At 42.5% G+C, this 15175-nt stretch overlaps 3 protein-coding genes across 3 annotated transcripts; 2 read left to right on the top strand and 1 right to left on the bottom strand.

The window, feature by feature from the left end:
- Nucleotides 1–3553: 3553 nt before the first annotated feature.
- LOC131282876 (large ribosomal subunit protein uL11) lies at nt 3554–4712 on the top strand. Its single transcript, XM_058312420.1, has 4 exons — nt 3554–3710; nt 3951–4024; nt 4115–4295; nt 4410–4712. The coding sequence occupies exons 1-4, from the start codon at nt 3674–3676 to the stop codon at nt 4613–4615; spliced, it is 498 nt and encodes a 165-aa protein (XP_058168403.1). The 5' UTR covers nt 3554–3673; the 3' UTR covers nt 4616–4712.
- Nucleotides 4713–4786: 74 nt separating this feature from the next.
- Nucleotides 4787–5576, bottom strand: LOC131281193 (DNA-directed RNA polymerases I, II, and III subunit RPABC1). Its single transcript, XM_058310453.1, has 2 exons — nt 5343–5576; nt 4787–5276 (listed from the first exon to the last, which is right to left on the bottom strand). Exons 1-2 carry the CDS (start codon nt 5486–5488, stop codon nt 4790–4792), a joined length of 633 nt encoding a protein of 210 aa, XP_058166436.1. The 5' UTR covers nt 5489–5576; the 3' UTR covers nt 4787–4789.
- A 725-nt stretch (nt 5577–6301) lies between these two features.
- LOC131282928 (GATA zinc finger domain-containing protein 10-like) lies at nt 6302–8802 on the top strand. The gene has a single exon (XM_058312473.1). It carries the CDS (start codon nt 6425–6427, stop codon nt 8096–8098), a length of 1674 nt encoding a protein of 557 aa, XP_058168456.1. The 5' UTR covers nt 6302–6424; the 3' UTR covers nt 8099–8802.
- The last annotated feature ends 6373 nt before the right edge of the window (nt 8803–15175 follow it).

Here is a 15175-nt window from a genome sequence, read left to right as displayed (position 1 = left end):
TAGCAAACATTATTGCTAACAGCAAGAAGTTTTAATTGTTTTATTTCTTTTGTTCCCTTCGGTGCTTTGAAAACTACGTTTGACGTCCATCAAGAATATGTTTTAGAATGAGAAGCTGGAATTTAATGAACGAAGAAGTAATGCAGGCTGCTTAAGGGAAAATACTTTTATTATTAGGAAATATCTTGTAATGGTGGCATGTGTAAGCATGCATACTTCCAGTTGACCAATGGTAAGAATCTGCTGCTGTGAAATACACATACACACGCTATTTGGAAAAGGTTATTATCACAAACAATAAAAAGTAAAAAATAAATCAACAGGAAAATGACTTTATGTCCTTTCAAGACCGCCTACCCCAAGCACTCAATCGATGGAAACTATCATTTTTAATAGGTTTAGGATTTATTTTCTACGAAATGAATAAATCAGAAAAACACAGTCGTTTAACTGTACTCCATCGGGCGTCATGTGCCCGAAGCAGGAAGTTAATGCTAAGTTAAGTTCAGTAGAGTGATCAAATCAAACAGAAGTTTATTTAAGTACCAGCAAAATCAAGCTAGAGTATTTATCTATCAAAGAATATTTATACGCACATGAATATATACGTGTATAAATTGTTGTATTTGTATATATTCATGTGTGTAAAGAACTAGGAAGTTTCTTCTTGACTCCAAGTTTTCTAAGTTAAAACAGAAAATTTAGACTATTACAATTATGACATCCTACTACTGCTTTAAACTTGTTGAGAATAATAAAAAAAATCACCTGGAAAATGCTATCGTGTCACATATTCTTATTATTTTTTTCAAACAGGGTTCGTTGATTTGAATGAATTGAAAGTCAAATGAAAAGAACACTGCGTCATTAGAAGGTTCTTCTTCTTCTTCTCCTTGGCGTAACGACCTTGTTGGTCAGGCCTGCCCCAATAAGGGCTTACGAGACTTTTACTCTGTGTGTAAGTGGATAGTCAGTCCTCTCATACAGGGGAGGGTCCGGTCTTGGTTGGGATTCGAACCCACGTCGTCGAGGTGGCGAGCCCCGGCGCTCATGCCCCAATTTTGTACATATATTGCTTTTCAATTAAAAAAAAATACGCTTTTTGCTGATTCGTTTCTGATCCTACAACAAACCGTTTCCCTTCAGATCTGTTAGTCTTTTGAAAACTGAAACTGAGGTACATTATAACATTTTGTAACTCAGACTGACCATTCGACATTCGATTTAAAAACAATCTTTAGTATACAATTAATCCTGCTTTTCTATTTTTGTCCCTGATGTATAATACTAACATTTACTAGTGTGCATGTTGTATGTTCAAACTAAATTTTATATTTAATGCGATTCTACATATTCAAATGAAAATATTCTGGTTCAAGAGTCGAAATTACATTTTTTTGAATGTAATGTAATGAAAATATTAAAATTGAGATTTGCTTCGGCTTCATGTTAAATACAGTGAGGCGCTGAAATTGTTCCGGCACTGTACGGCGTGTTTGCGATCAGCTGTGAAAAAGATGCGCGCGTGGAAAACACGGTACACCGTTTTCACACGAGTCACACGAGCTTATGTTAACGCTTATTTTTAACTCGCATGTGTTTCCGTCGTCGACGTCATCGATTTCGCCTAGCAGGGGTCGAGGACGAATTCATTCATACAAAACCAACATCCGTTCGTGCAGACGACGACCTGTGCAAAGCTAATCAATGTGAAATGCGTTCATTTGCCGCATCAATGAAATTATCAATCGTAGCAGTCGGGTAGGCAACGCTTTCTTGGGATGTTTTGTGAAAAACCTTACCGCTACAACGAAACGACTTCACCAGTGTTTTTACTTTTGCACCTGTGTGTGGTGGGAGATCCTGTTAGTGGTTCTTCGCTCGCATGATCGATGTCGTGCCAAAAACGTAATTTTCAATGTCTACGTTCAAGAACATAGCGATTTTGCTGCTCGTGTAGTACGGTTTCGTCTGTCGTTTGTTGCATTTGGACACGCGCGGGAAGAATACCAGGACGTTTTATCTGATAGTTTGAATCACAGAAAGAAAGCGAGAACGAAGTCTCTGTGTTGCGTACAGTAAGCGGAAGTAGATAGTCTTCCAGTGCGGTTCAAATTAAAGTTCAAATGATATCTCGTTCACTGCAATGGATAAAACGATATCCCGTTGTAAGGGGCATGATTACGTATAGTCTTCTATGGCCGACGGGATGTTTCATACAGCAGAAACTTGCCGGCAAAAAGATGAGTGAGTTCAAAGTGACTCCGGTTTTTTAAATCATTTATTCACATGTTTCCGTTATGTTTAAACTGTACAGACGAAATCGACTGGAAAAAATGTTGCAGATTCCTCGTTTACGGTGGATTCATAGTTGCACCTTCGCTATATTGTTGGATTCGCGTTGCCTCCATCATGTGGCCAAGACAAGATTTGCGATCAGCCATTGCGAAGGTAATTTTCGATTCAATCCATAGGAACTCCAACTGATACGCGTAGCTCAATTTGTTTCTACATTTAAACTCGCAGGCCTTGACGGAGCAAATTAGCTATACACCGATGGCAATGACGGCATTTTACTTTAGCATGAGTTTATTAGAATCAAAAACCGTTAAAGAGTCATTGAACGAAGTCCAAGTAAAATTCCTTCCGACTTACAAGGTAAGCTGAAGTTTTGATTTCGTAAACAGAAATTCCAAATAAGACCTTCCACATATACTACTATATATGGCATTTGTTCATGAGATGCAAAGTCATTTGTACGAAATTATAACAAATATCGTATTGTTATTTCTTGTAACAGGTGGCGCTTTGTATTTGGCCCTTGATACAAACCTTCAACTTTTCTGTAGTACCCGAAAAGAACCGTGTTCCATTCGTCAGCATGTGCAGCTTACTTTGGACAATATTTCTAGCCTACATGAAACAGAAAGAGCAAAAAGATTTGGAACGTGGAATACTAGTAAAATAATGTTACGTGAACAGCTTTAGGCAGCAAAAGACACAAACAACAAAATAAAAAACAAACATACCAGAGAGTTTCATTTCATGGAACTTGTAGTTCGATGTTGAATCCGTAGTAATTGTACCAAAAACGATACTTTTTTCTTTTCGGACTGTAGTTCATCAGTTTTAGTATATAATACTAATAGTTTTTCTTACTTTTTATCACAAATGTAATAAAACAAACAGATTTAACCGTTCAACCGAATGAGCCACCTACAATTCTGCCGGAAGTATCGTCCGAACTGTCAATTTGGCTAGGGGTGCGATTGGATCCGATTTTGCGGAACTATTTTACGAGGAACTGGCATTGGAGCCGTACTCAAGGCCATTAAAATTAAATTAGATGGAGTAAATCTTAAAAATCGTTCAATGAGATATGTTGTTAAATTTTTATCTTTTAATGTAATTATAATAAGTGAAGAGGAAACAATGTAACGTGTATCTGTAGCTTTTGCCCTGGATTCGATAAGAACGCCACTGGGAATCAGCGTTAACTCCCGAACCCATTGGGTGCACATAGCAACGTCCAACACTACCCTCCATCATTTCCGGCAACTGTCAATGCTTCTGTCTTCTGCTCTCTCTTTCCGGCATCTTTACGCCCGAGTGTGAACACACTTTTGATAGTGTTCAATAATTTTGATTCCGACGCGTCTTAGAACTTTCCAAAATGCCGCCAAAGTTCGACCCGAACGAGGTTAAGCAGGGTAGGTTTCCTGGAGTGAAAATTTGTGGCGTAAAACAATCCACACGGGCCGTTCAAAGTCGTGTTTTGCACCACTGTTGGCCCTTCAGTGCAGTTCCACGTATTTGTAGATTCCGTCCCGGGCATGTCCGTTTATCATGCATTTATGGGAATTTATGAAAAAGATCGACGTTGAAACATGTGAACATGTGCTATGCAGTTAGTTTTACATTAATGTTATTCCGTTTCTGTTTGTTTGCAGTGTACCTGCGATGCGTCGGTGGTGAAGTCGGTGCTACCTCTTCCCTCGCCCCGAAGATCGGTCCCCTCGGTCTGGTAAGTGCGCATACGAATGCTCATTTGTGCAATGGGCATGTAAACAAAAGGAACCAGCATTGATTTCATTACTCTCTCCATCATTTACAGTCTCCGAAGAAGGTTGGTGATGATATTGCCAAGGCTACCGGCGACTGGAAGGGCCTGAAGATCACTGTCTGCCTGACGATCCAGAACCGACAGGCCACTATCTCGGTTGTACCGTCAGCAGCATCCCTGATCGTGAAAGCCCTCAAGGAACCGCCACGAGACCGCAAGAAGGTGAAGAACAGTAAGTGATTAGTTGCAGCAAGCAACCGCAGCAGCAGGGTGTATCCGAGAGTGATGAATGTTATTAACTCACTGTGTACTGTGTGTGTCTGTTTATCCATCGTTTTTGCTACAGTTAAGCACAATGGTAACATCACCTTCGACGAAGTGATCAGCATTGCGCGTGTTATGCGACCCCGATCCATGGCCCGCGAGCTGGCTGGAACCTGCAAGGAGGTGCTTGGTACGGCGCACAGCGTCGGATGCACCATTGATGGACGAGCACCCCACGAGGTCATCGAAGATATCTCGAGCGGAGCCATTGAAGTCCCGTCGGAATAAGCCAGAACAACCCCATCGGCTGCGGTGCCGAGCAATGTTCGTTTCCTCGTTACATCTAAAGGCGAACGTATTAAATAAACATTGCTGTAAAGAACGCTAATAACACACGGTGTCCGTTGTTTTCGTGGTTTGGCATAATGTTGCCCGTTTTATTAGAATGATACACTTGATTTATCAACACACAAGCCGGTAGGAGATGTATCGTCCAGCAGTTTCCGAGGGTCGAATGATTTTTACCACCTGTCCACGTTTCAATCCGAAGTAGCGTGCCACCGGATCGCCAGCCTGTATCCTCATCAACATGTTCTCCTTCAGTTTGTATCTTGCAAGTAGTTCCTGTTTCTCTTCCGGTGTCATAACCACATGCTCCGGCACAAGTTCGTGCTCGGTAATGTTGATGAGCAGCTCAGACTCGAGGAATTGTTCCAAAATATACTTCGGAGCCATGTCCACTAAAGATTGCTTTGCCGACGGTGTCATGCCGGCCTGTACCACTACGATGGCCCGGTGAATGTTTTCCTCTTGCATGCGGGTACAGTATGTTTTGATTGTTTTGATTCCAATCTTCGGTTCATCCGGAAAGAACACGAACATCTGATCCGTAGGATCATCGTTGTGTGCCACCAGGACGATAAGGTCAGAGCGTGCTGGTCGCTTTTCGCTGCAAGTAAAAGTGCGTTTAAAACTCAAACCCAGATCCAACATTCTTTTATTGTGGAGAACCTACCTAGGTTTATCACCAAATTGTTCCTTAAACTGTTCCAACGTTTGATCCAGTTCATCTTGCGTTACGAGGTAGCCCCGGTCGTGACTAAGCTGCATCACGGTCTTGCGAATGCGCCAAAGTTTGTAGGTTTCCGCATCATCATCCATGTTTAGGAATTCTATAAGTATTTCTTTACAAAACTTTTAAATTAATTCAGTCACGTTTGTCTTCTCAGCGGCTTCCAAAATAATAAAGCGCTTTGTTGTATTGACAGAACGTGTAAAACAGTGTTGGCAGAATTGCGATTCGGTAGATTCGGAAGGGTCGACCGATGACGGATTCTAATCAATTGTATTTCGTTTATTCGGAATGGGATAAGATCGGAATGGGACATGAATCAGATTTGGTTCGTTTAGGACTAGATTCAATTCGATTTTGACTTCGCCAAAATCAGCTTAATACGAAGTACACGTGTGATATGACCGTGCGGGATTCGGATTCGGAGATCGGAAACTCAGAACGGATTTGAATCGAAATATTCCAATCCCTCAGGGATTTGGTTTTCCCACCACTAGTGTAAAATTAAGTCGACCCTAGACAGGCAGTGTTGCCAGGAAAGATTTTTTAAATCACATGATTTTTAATATTATTGTTGTTGTAGATGCATACCCATTTTAACATAATAATACTGATTTTTGTTTCTTTACAGATTCAATAATTCCGGTTTGTCAATATAAACGTGTTCAACGTCCTGGTTCAGCCGAAATAAATAATAAGCATAGCGTAGGGTTGTACAATAGTCCATACCGAAGAAGTTGTCAATTTTTTTCCATTACTTGTCAGCCCTGCACCTTTCAGCTTGATTCTTCAGTCCTTCGAAACGCTGTTTGTTTTTGATGGTTTGCTGATTGAAAGTGAACAAATTCGCGCCTTCGACGGACGGTACCTGTGGTATTTTCATTTTAATAGCTCGCAGCAAACAGATCCGCGTCTGCCGTGCGCTGAGGCATTACATTCGTCCTGGGAACATAATTATTACCGAAGTAAATCGCGCACTTGCCGCGAAGTGCGTCCTTAGCTGTATGTGCTCTTAGTGGAGACAAATGAAGATGTCGAGCCAACAGCAATATTCGCTAAGATGGAACGATTATACCACATACATTACGGGTGCGTTCGATGCGCTGCGCTACGAGGAAGATCTTGTAGATGTGACACTGTTTTGTGAGGGGCGCAAAATACGCGCCCACAAGGTGCTGCTTTCTGCCTGCAGTTCCTACTTTAAGGACATCTTCAAGGAAAACCCTTGTCAACATCCCGTTATCATATTTAAGAATGTAAAGTATGCCGACCTGCTTTCGCTGGTGGAGTTCATGTACCAGGGCGAGGTAAGCGTATCGCAGGAAGCTTTACCTTCGTTTCTGCACACGGCAGAGTTGCTGTCCATACGTGGCCTAGCCGATACTAACAACGACCAGCAGCATACCGCCATTCCGGATCAACCGACGTCCTCGCTAGCGCAGCAGATACTGCAAACGCAGGCGCAAACATTGGCCCCAACTGCTACGATCACGACAGAACCGGTGTACTTTACTCTTCCCTCCAACTCGTCTATCGTGCCGCAGATAAAGGTGGAATCACAGCAGCCCGGTACCACTATTCAGTCAGGACCACAAGATTTCAAGTTCATCAACAAAATTACCCTGAAACCCGCTGATCTGGCCAGTGCCCTTTCCGTACCGCTCGGGCAGCAAACGCTACAAGGGCAGCAGCTACAGCAGGTGCAGCAAGTTCAACAGGTACAGCATGTGCAAGTGCAGCAAACGCAACAGCAACAGCAACAGCAGCAACAGCAACAACAACAGCAACAACAACAGCAACAGCAACAGCAACAACAACAGCAGCAACAGCAGCAGCAAGTTGTGCATTCGCAAAAGATCATGATAAAACCTGTGCAACCTGTAGCGGGAACCATAGTCCAGCGAACCGTGCAGAGTCAGACCACTGCGAATCAAGCGAACCAGTCGGCTAATGCGTTGCAGGAACTGGTGGAAAGTGTCGTCTCAGCAGCCCGTCCTAAGCCAAAACCGAAGCGCATCGTAAAGATAACCAAAACGCCAACCAAGCAGCCATCGGAGGAAGGTAGCAGCACCAGTGACAAATCGACCACAAACTACACCACCCTGAACTCGGCCAACACTTCCGTTCAGTCGGACAACGGTATGGGACTGTACGGGCAGACGCAGCAGGAACACGAGCAGGTAGCGGTTTACGGGGATTCGGTCAACGCGGAGAACAACGACGTGAAACTGCAAATGACAGAGTACATCAACGTAGGGGAACCGATCAATCCGACCAGCGGTGATAGCGGCACCTACACGCAACAGGAAGGGTTTGAGCTGGTCGACGAAAACATATCCGACCGACAGGACACTGACGAGCATATGGGACAGAACAGCTTCGAGATGGAGATTGTCGATATGGACGTGAATGGCATGTTTCCGGAAGATACCAATGAGCAGCAGCAACAGCCGCAGCAGCAGCAGCAGCAGCAGCAGCAGCAGGACTCGAAGGCGGAAATTCTCGAAAGCAGCGCGCGGGCCATGAAGGACGTGGTGAAAAAGTACAAGTGCAAACAGTGCGAAAAGAGCTTTGCTACCTGGAAATCGTTGGCCATGCACCGTCACATCCACAGTGGCCGCACCAAGTGTAATATCTGCGGTGCGGTACTGTCGCGCACGGCCAACCTTAAGCGGCACATGAAGTTGAAGCATGGTTGAGGTGTGCTGCTTTCGGCAACGCAACATCAGGACGCCGCGTAAGAGCAAATCTTCAACGGCAACATGGTCACGTTATCATTATACATTTTTGAATTCAATGAATTCAAACGCAATTTAAAATTCGCAACTGAAACGTTTATTCCGCGCGTTTACTGTAGTCTCTTGGGTGTTTATGTATTGTGTTTTTATTTTTACGCCTGAGTATGTGACGAAAAACAAACAACAATGTCTTAGAATTAGGTAATTTTCGCATTAGCATAAAAAAATAAAATTATATTTTGTTAGGGAAGACAGAGGTAGATCATACCAAGGTACAGTAAAGCTAGTGCACGACGCTAAAAAAAAACGCTACACCATCCTTACATATGCGACTGTAAAAGATTTATAATTCTCAAAATTTTGTAACTGAACACTAAAGTACATTGAAATGTATACACAAAAAAAGAACCCTTGTAGAACGTCTCGTTCAGTTCAGCAACTCCCATGAGTATGTTTTTGAAACCCAACATAATTTTAACAAACGGAAAAGTTAGCCATAAGATATTTACAAGCGATTGCGTTTGTCACATAAAAGAAAAATAAATTGAATAATTGTATAGACGAAAGATTGCAGTAATATCTCACGAACATTTAGCACTTGAGTAAGAAAATAGTTTTAAACCAGATTGTTTCCTGCGAATATTATACAAATACTATAGTTGAATAAACTGAAGATTAAAAATGTGTGTTCGTGATAAACAGTTCTAATCATGCTACATTTCTTTGTTATGTCGTGAATTGGAGAAAACCTTTTCCTTTTTCCTGCAATCGTATTTTTCTGTGTATAACGACCCCCAAAAAAAAAATATTCAATGTTTATGAAAAAAATGAAAATATGTTGTATTTGACGGATGCTTTTGGCGGGCTTGAATTATAGTTAACGTAGTACGTTCAATTCTAGTTATGTGTTAACTTAAAAACCATTTGTTATTTACGATGGATGACTCGACTAAAACTGCAGCAAAACATCCAGGCAGGGTGTATGTGAGGCCAGTAAAAATATTGACCAGGATTCCGCGCTAACCATGTCAATCGAAAACGCTGTAGACGCCGATTTGATATCTGATTTTGATGAGTGGCCCAATTTCTGCGACCAGTTTGAGGACGTGAGTAAGCAAAAGGACGCCCGTGAAACGGATATCTAACTAGTATTGAGTGGCTTACGTTTTAGGAATGTCAGCAATACACATTAGACCTAACTAAATGGCAACGGTGCAAAGTGTTGACCGTAGAACGGTGCGCAAATCACAAATTGCTAGTACTTTTGGAGCATAAAAGATCAAAGGAAAAGGCGAAATGTTTTCTTGCTTCTCCATGGTAAGTTCACATTGTTCCAACTGTACATTGCAACAAATGATTTGACTGAAGACTACGACTGAAACCGGAGTTATCTTTGCTTCAGGAACACGCTAGAACACATTACGCCGGATCTTACCGTTTCCGTGCAGACCGTTAAGGACGAATCTAATTCCGGTCATTTTATCGTCAACAGCACCGATGGGTTTTTCGTCACCAATCCAGACCAGCTCATATCAGGAACAACAGTACTAGGAGCGATGTTTTGCCGGCGTCGTGGGGTCCTGCAGGAAATGTTTCGTGCAGTTGATGAGGCTAATCAGCTGGTCAGTTTTTGTGGAAACGGTGTGTTAAAGAAGCATACATCATTTTGAATTCTTCACCGTCGTAGATGCACATCGGAACTTTGGCGCATGAAATTTTCCAGCAGTGCCTCACGGACGAGCAGTGTACTTCTCTCGAGCATGTGCGTGAAAAAGCTGATAGTTGGCTCACATCAAGCAAAATGGTATCTACACTGTACGCCTTTAAGCTAAACACTGCCGAAGCATTCGACATACTCGAACCGTACATCAAAGAGATTGCAATGTTTTTGGCGAAACATGTTCATGGTAGGGAAAGACGCACCCCGTTTGCTCAAGAAGGTGGAAAACGGGAACAAAACGATACGCTTACGATAGTGAGGATAAATGATATCGAAGAAAACATTTGGTGTCACCAGCTGGGGATTAAGGGTCGAATCTATGCGACTGTTTCGGTTACGAATCGCGAACCGCGCACCGATCCGACGGCCGAGGTGGTACAGTAGTTATTATAGGCTATGCGTTTAGCTATGTTACCCGCCGGCCAGTCCCTATCCCACCAGGGCTTAGGCGTCCTCTTGAAGGATTTCGGAATATGTGTACGACCTTTTTGTGCCTTAAGGGCGCACTCGACTACACAAGCAGCAAAGTTCGAGTAATCTTCAAAGATGACGCCTGATCCGGTTCTCGGGTGAGCCAAGCGGTATATTTTCCCCAGTCTATGTTTAAAGTAAGGTCTCCTTTAAAAACATCCCATGCCGTGGTTCCAGTTGGTTCCAAGAGTGTAATGAGGATAGACAAATGATCGCTGTCCAGTTTGTCGGCTATTACCTTCCATTTGATGTCTTGTCGCATAGTTGACGTGCATAGCGAGAGGAATAGAGCGATTGGACTAAACATGGGAGTTTGAATTTTCGTCGCTTCTCCAGAGTTTAAAATTTTCAATTCCTGGTTATCCACGCAGTTTAATAATGTGAGACAGGGCATCATCCCTATTTCCTCCCCAGTCATAGCTGTGCGAGTTAAAATACCCTAGTATGAAAAACGGTGGGGGGAGGGATTTTGCCAAATTTACATTTGTTCAGAACATTGGATTTTGCTCTCTTTCTATTATTTCCAGTCTGGTTCGGCTAACGGTAGAAAACTGCGGGACATAGACCGAAGAAATAGCAATATCTTGATCTTCTATCCTTATTCTCACGGCTACTGCTTCTATTTTTCCATTGCTTGTAATAAGGATCCGGGAGAAGGTCTGGTTTATTTTTATTCCAATCAGTACGCCTCCTCCCCATGAGCTTCGGTCCTGACGTATAATGTAACCTGCGAATCTGAGTGTAGTTTCCGGTGTTAACCATGTCTCACAAAGTGCGAATACATCGCACTAGTGCTCATTCAATAGGGCCTTGAAGAGGTCTATCTTGCCAAGGAGGCTCCTGCAGTTCTATTGGACAATGTTTGCCGTATCAAACATCGGTCCGTACAATCCTGCTTATGCATGGCCATTATATCAGCCACTGATGTAACACACCCCTTCGGGCAAAGCGCAGGCTGCCAGTCCCGACAGGGGTGGAGGGAGATTGAGAATCCAGTAACGTCTGAATGATGTCAGTAAGGAATGGAGCAGGGTTATTGGCGATCGAGCCAGGCTCTCTAGCAGAGGGGCCAGGTTTGTTGGTATACGATGAGGTGCTAGGAGCAGCGGGTGGGATGGTCTGTCTAGGTGTGGATCGGGGAACGGAAGGTTTTGATTGTTCTGATCTGGCGCCGGGCCGGTAGCTACCGGCTTTGAGAGTTTGTTATGCTTCTTCTGTGCTACCTTCTTCTTTGAAATTACTTTTTTTTTCGCAAGCTTGTACCGTATCGCAAAGCTTGTAATTGTTTCCTGTTATTACCTGCCCGGGGGGACGTGGTAGGAACATTCTCAACAACATCATTCTCTAGACCCTGTTCCAAGATGTCGAATTGGTTTAACAGGGTCTGAGATTGGGAGTCGGGTGACTTTTGGAGCGCTTGGGCGTAGTCTTTTTCTGCTGCTTTTGCAGCTTGCGGTAGACGGGGCACTCGGAGGGAATGTGCCACTCGTTCCTGCAGTGCGAGCATTTTTGCTGCGTCGAGTAACAATCCACTGTTCGGTGGGCGCCTTTACATTTACCGCAACACGTGTCGTTTGAGCAAAACGGATCCGAGTGCCCAATTCTGCTGCATTTGTTGCAGATTGCCACCTTTGGAATGAAAGGTCGACCAATCGGGACTCTTAGTCCGTCCAAAATAAGGTATTTTGGTAGAACAGTACCTTCAAACACGACTTTCGTCCAGTTTGTTTGTATTCCTTCTTTCCGTCAACAGTTATGCCAGCGAACAAATTTGTAACCTCCAGCACCTTTACTCTGCCTCGACCGAGCTACCGGGGATATATGCTCGATAATATTCGGATAGATCAGGATCAGCCGCAATTACGTTGGCTTGCGTCCGATCTTTTGCGGTGACCTTAACTTTGTTCGGACGCAGACGGGCCACGTCCGATACTCCTGGGTACTTTTTAAATAGTATCCCGGAGATACCTCGCAAGTCCAGAGGCTTGGTTTTATGCATGATACATACCACCGGTTTCCCCTCTCATCCCGGTGGGTACATCTTCAACCGGGGTTCTAGGTCCAGCGACTTTAACAGCGCTGAGGACAAAGCCTCGCACCCACACAAGATGACGCGTTTAGAAAACTGGATCTTTATCGCACACCGACGGTTTGAACCTCTATCCTATCCGTGAGAGCTCGTCTCACATGCACCTGGCATCCGCCTAGCCTGAGCTTGGCCGTGTCTGACCGATCGTCTCTTTTCTCTTCTCCAATAATCCTTTGTCTTCGCCCACTCGTTACGATCGAGCCGTTAGATTTAGCGATAGCCGAAATCGGACCTGCGTCCTCTCAGATCGATGATTGGAAGCAGAATGGTGTGTCGTACCATCGTATTAGGAGAAAACTCGTGTACCATTAGAGGCACTTGTACTGTTGGAAAACAATTCTCTTAATTCGTTGTGAGCTACATTTGAATAATGAAGAAGCAAGGCAAACTATCTCTTTCAAATTAATTTCATTTTATTGCATCTTGAATGTTTCAATAGCTTAGTAGTTTGTCTTCCTCGCTTGGTTAAATGGCAAGTTTAAATGATTTACCACTACGCAAGTTTACGACTGCCGTACTTTGTTCGCACGATTTGATAATATTACACATTTGTTTCCTTTCTTTCAATCACTTCCACTCAAACCCGTTTGTTTTATTTTTAGATTGTGCATACCCACACGTTTATGATATATTTATGCATGCATATCTTTGTTTTTTTTTTTTCGTTCAAATTATTTTATACTTCTCATTTTCCTCTCTATTTGTCTTGTCTCGTGCAGATTCACGTTAGCTGTCTTTGCCAGACTTCGCCTCATCTTCGCTCACACACCTTTTTTTGTTATCTTATCTGCATCCCTGTCTACGAGATGCGATTAGTTTACTAGTTTGTTAATTTACCAGTCCTGAGATTTCGTTATACCCTGGAGTCCAAGTCGCAAATCTCATTCCATGGGATGTGTTTTGTTGTATTGCTCTAACACTGGCGCAATGGGAATCAATCTTTGTAACTTGCGTTTGCATGCACGCTGAACTGTTTCTTCTCGTACTATAATGATAGAACCATGCGTTTGTTGTTATTATAGCTGTGATTAGGCTTTATCATTTGTCATTATCATAAGCATATTATTTGTATTACTAACATTATTTTTTTTTATTTATCATCTTATTTAGCTATCAATAGCACTAATGTTTCTGTAGCGATAGTAGTTTAGCTTTGATGGTAATCATACAGCTCTGTATGTCCTTTGGAACCTGGTTAACTGATAATTGTTAGAACGGAGCAAGCCCAAGCCCGAACCGAAGCCTGGGACGGGAGACTATGTTGTTAACAATCGTTGGCATGTCTCAAAAATGCTAGGTCCGTTCGCATTACAACCCTATGATAATCGATACAGAGAGTACAATGGATGGCAAACTAGAGATGGTTTTTCTTTACTATTGTTACACGATATTGTAGAGTTGAGATCGGCAAAAGTCGCCCCATCCTTTTGTGATCCATCTGAACTATATTAACCTGCCCTTCATTTCTGTCTGCTTGTTTCTTAAACGCTGGATGTGGAAATCTTCGGATCGGTTGCTCTAATGACAGAAGACATGTACAACAAAACTACGCGAACAAAATCGAATCATCATACGTACAAAACCGAAATTAGGCTACCTAAACTGCTAGCTGATAAATCGATTACAATATTTTCTTCAGCCCACGTACCCTCTTGTCTTGATAATACTGATAAAACACGTTGCTGGGAAGTTTCCTTTCCAGTGTTCCGACGAGTCCTGGTGTCGTCGTGTGGTCCTTTGAATAAAGAAACACCATGCTCAAACAAGGCCAGTTCTACATTTGATTGCAATCCAATGTCAAGTGAAAAGACCGTCTATTTTCGTTTTATGGCAGTGGATATCGAAAGTGCGACACTTCTTTTTTACAATGATCACTAAAACTTGTATTTAAATTTGTTTTTCAGTCCGATCCTACACAGATCCAGGACAACGCCATGCACCGTTGTTTAGAAAAACGGGTACTTCTTCGCATCTATTTAGCAGACGAGTTTAATGTTGTTCTGTATTTAACTAAAATAGGTATGCTTAATGCGTATGTCGTTACTCGATAAGTAAGCCTGTATAACTAAGAGGTAGATATAAAGTAACAAAAAGGAAAAAAAAACGGTACAATAATATAAACTAAGAACCATTCAAAGTACGTAGCCTGAAAACCAGAACGGTTCTGTGCACAACAACATCATTAATCTTTTTAATCTCACTGTTTCCGACCTGATTTGCTTTTCACTTCGGGGGGTGGGGACCTGACAATTACTTCGTGGGATGCTTAGTGGCACGTAAAATAAATGCGATTATACATGTCCTCACCGATTATGCTTTCCATGCGAATTGGGTTTTACTTTCGCCGAAGCGGTTTGCTAGACATTTCATTTTCTAAAGGACTTTTAACGCGGATGTGGAGTATTAAGTGTTGTGTAACGATGTTGCTTCATTTTTAAATTATACATATATTTATATATATATATTTATAGAGGGCGGCAATACATCCCGTGGCTGGGCTGCCTTTTGTCTATTTTTGATGGTTTTTAGTTTTATTTTTCATTTGGTTTTTTGGCAATCCTGTTTCGATAAATTATTTGCTATTCATTTCTTTATCTTTTATCGGGTTTTTTTTATAAATTACCTAATGATTGGCATGATCATCGTTCTTTCACTCGCTACGGTCACTACATATCTCGCACTGAGTAATTATCTATTTCTTTGTATTAATATTTTGGGATGAAACGTATGGTTGCATATTGGAACCTGGCGCCGCGTA

The sequence above is a fragment of the Anopheles ziemanni genome, chromosome 2 (assembly GCF_943734765.1).
Source record: "Anopheles ziemanni chromosome 2, idAnoZiCoDA_A2_x.2, whole genome shotgun sequence".
Classification (NCBI taxonomy): Eukaryota; Metazoa; Arthropoda; class Insecta; order Diptera; family Culicidae; genus Anopheles; species Anopheles ziemanni.
Note: the sequence above shows the minus strand (reverse complement) of the source record. Positions and strands in the feature narration are given on the sequence as shown.

Coding starts and splice junctions, on each gene's coding strand:
- LOC131281193 (XM_058310453.1), bottom strand. CDS start 5,488: ATGGATGATGATGCGGAAACCTACAAACTTTGGCGCATTCGCAAGACC. Junction 5,277..5,342: donor CAATTTGGTGATAAACCTAG/GTAGGTTCTCCA, acceptor TTTTACTTGCAG/CGAAAAGCGACCAGCACGCT.
- LOC131282928 (XM_058312473.1), top strand. CDS start 6,425: ATGAAGATGTCGAGCCAACAGCAATATTCGCTAAGATGGAACGATTAT.
- LOC131282876 (XM_058312420.1), top strand. CDS start 3,674: ATGCCGCCAAAGTTCGACCCGAACGAGGTTAAGCAGG. Junction 4,025..4,114: donor AGATCGGTCCCCTCGGTCTG/GTAAGTGCGCAT, acceptor CATCATTTACAG/TCTCCGAAGAAGGTTGGTGA. Junction 4,296..4,409: donor CCGCAAGAAGGTGAAGAACA/GTAAGTGATTAG, acceptor TTTTTGCTACAG/TTAAGCACAATGGTAACATC.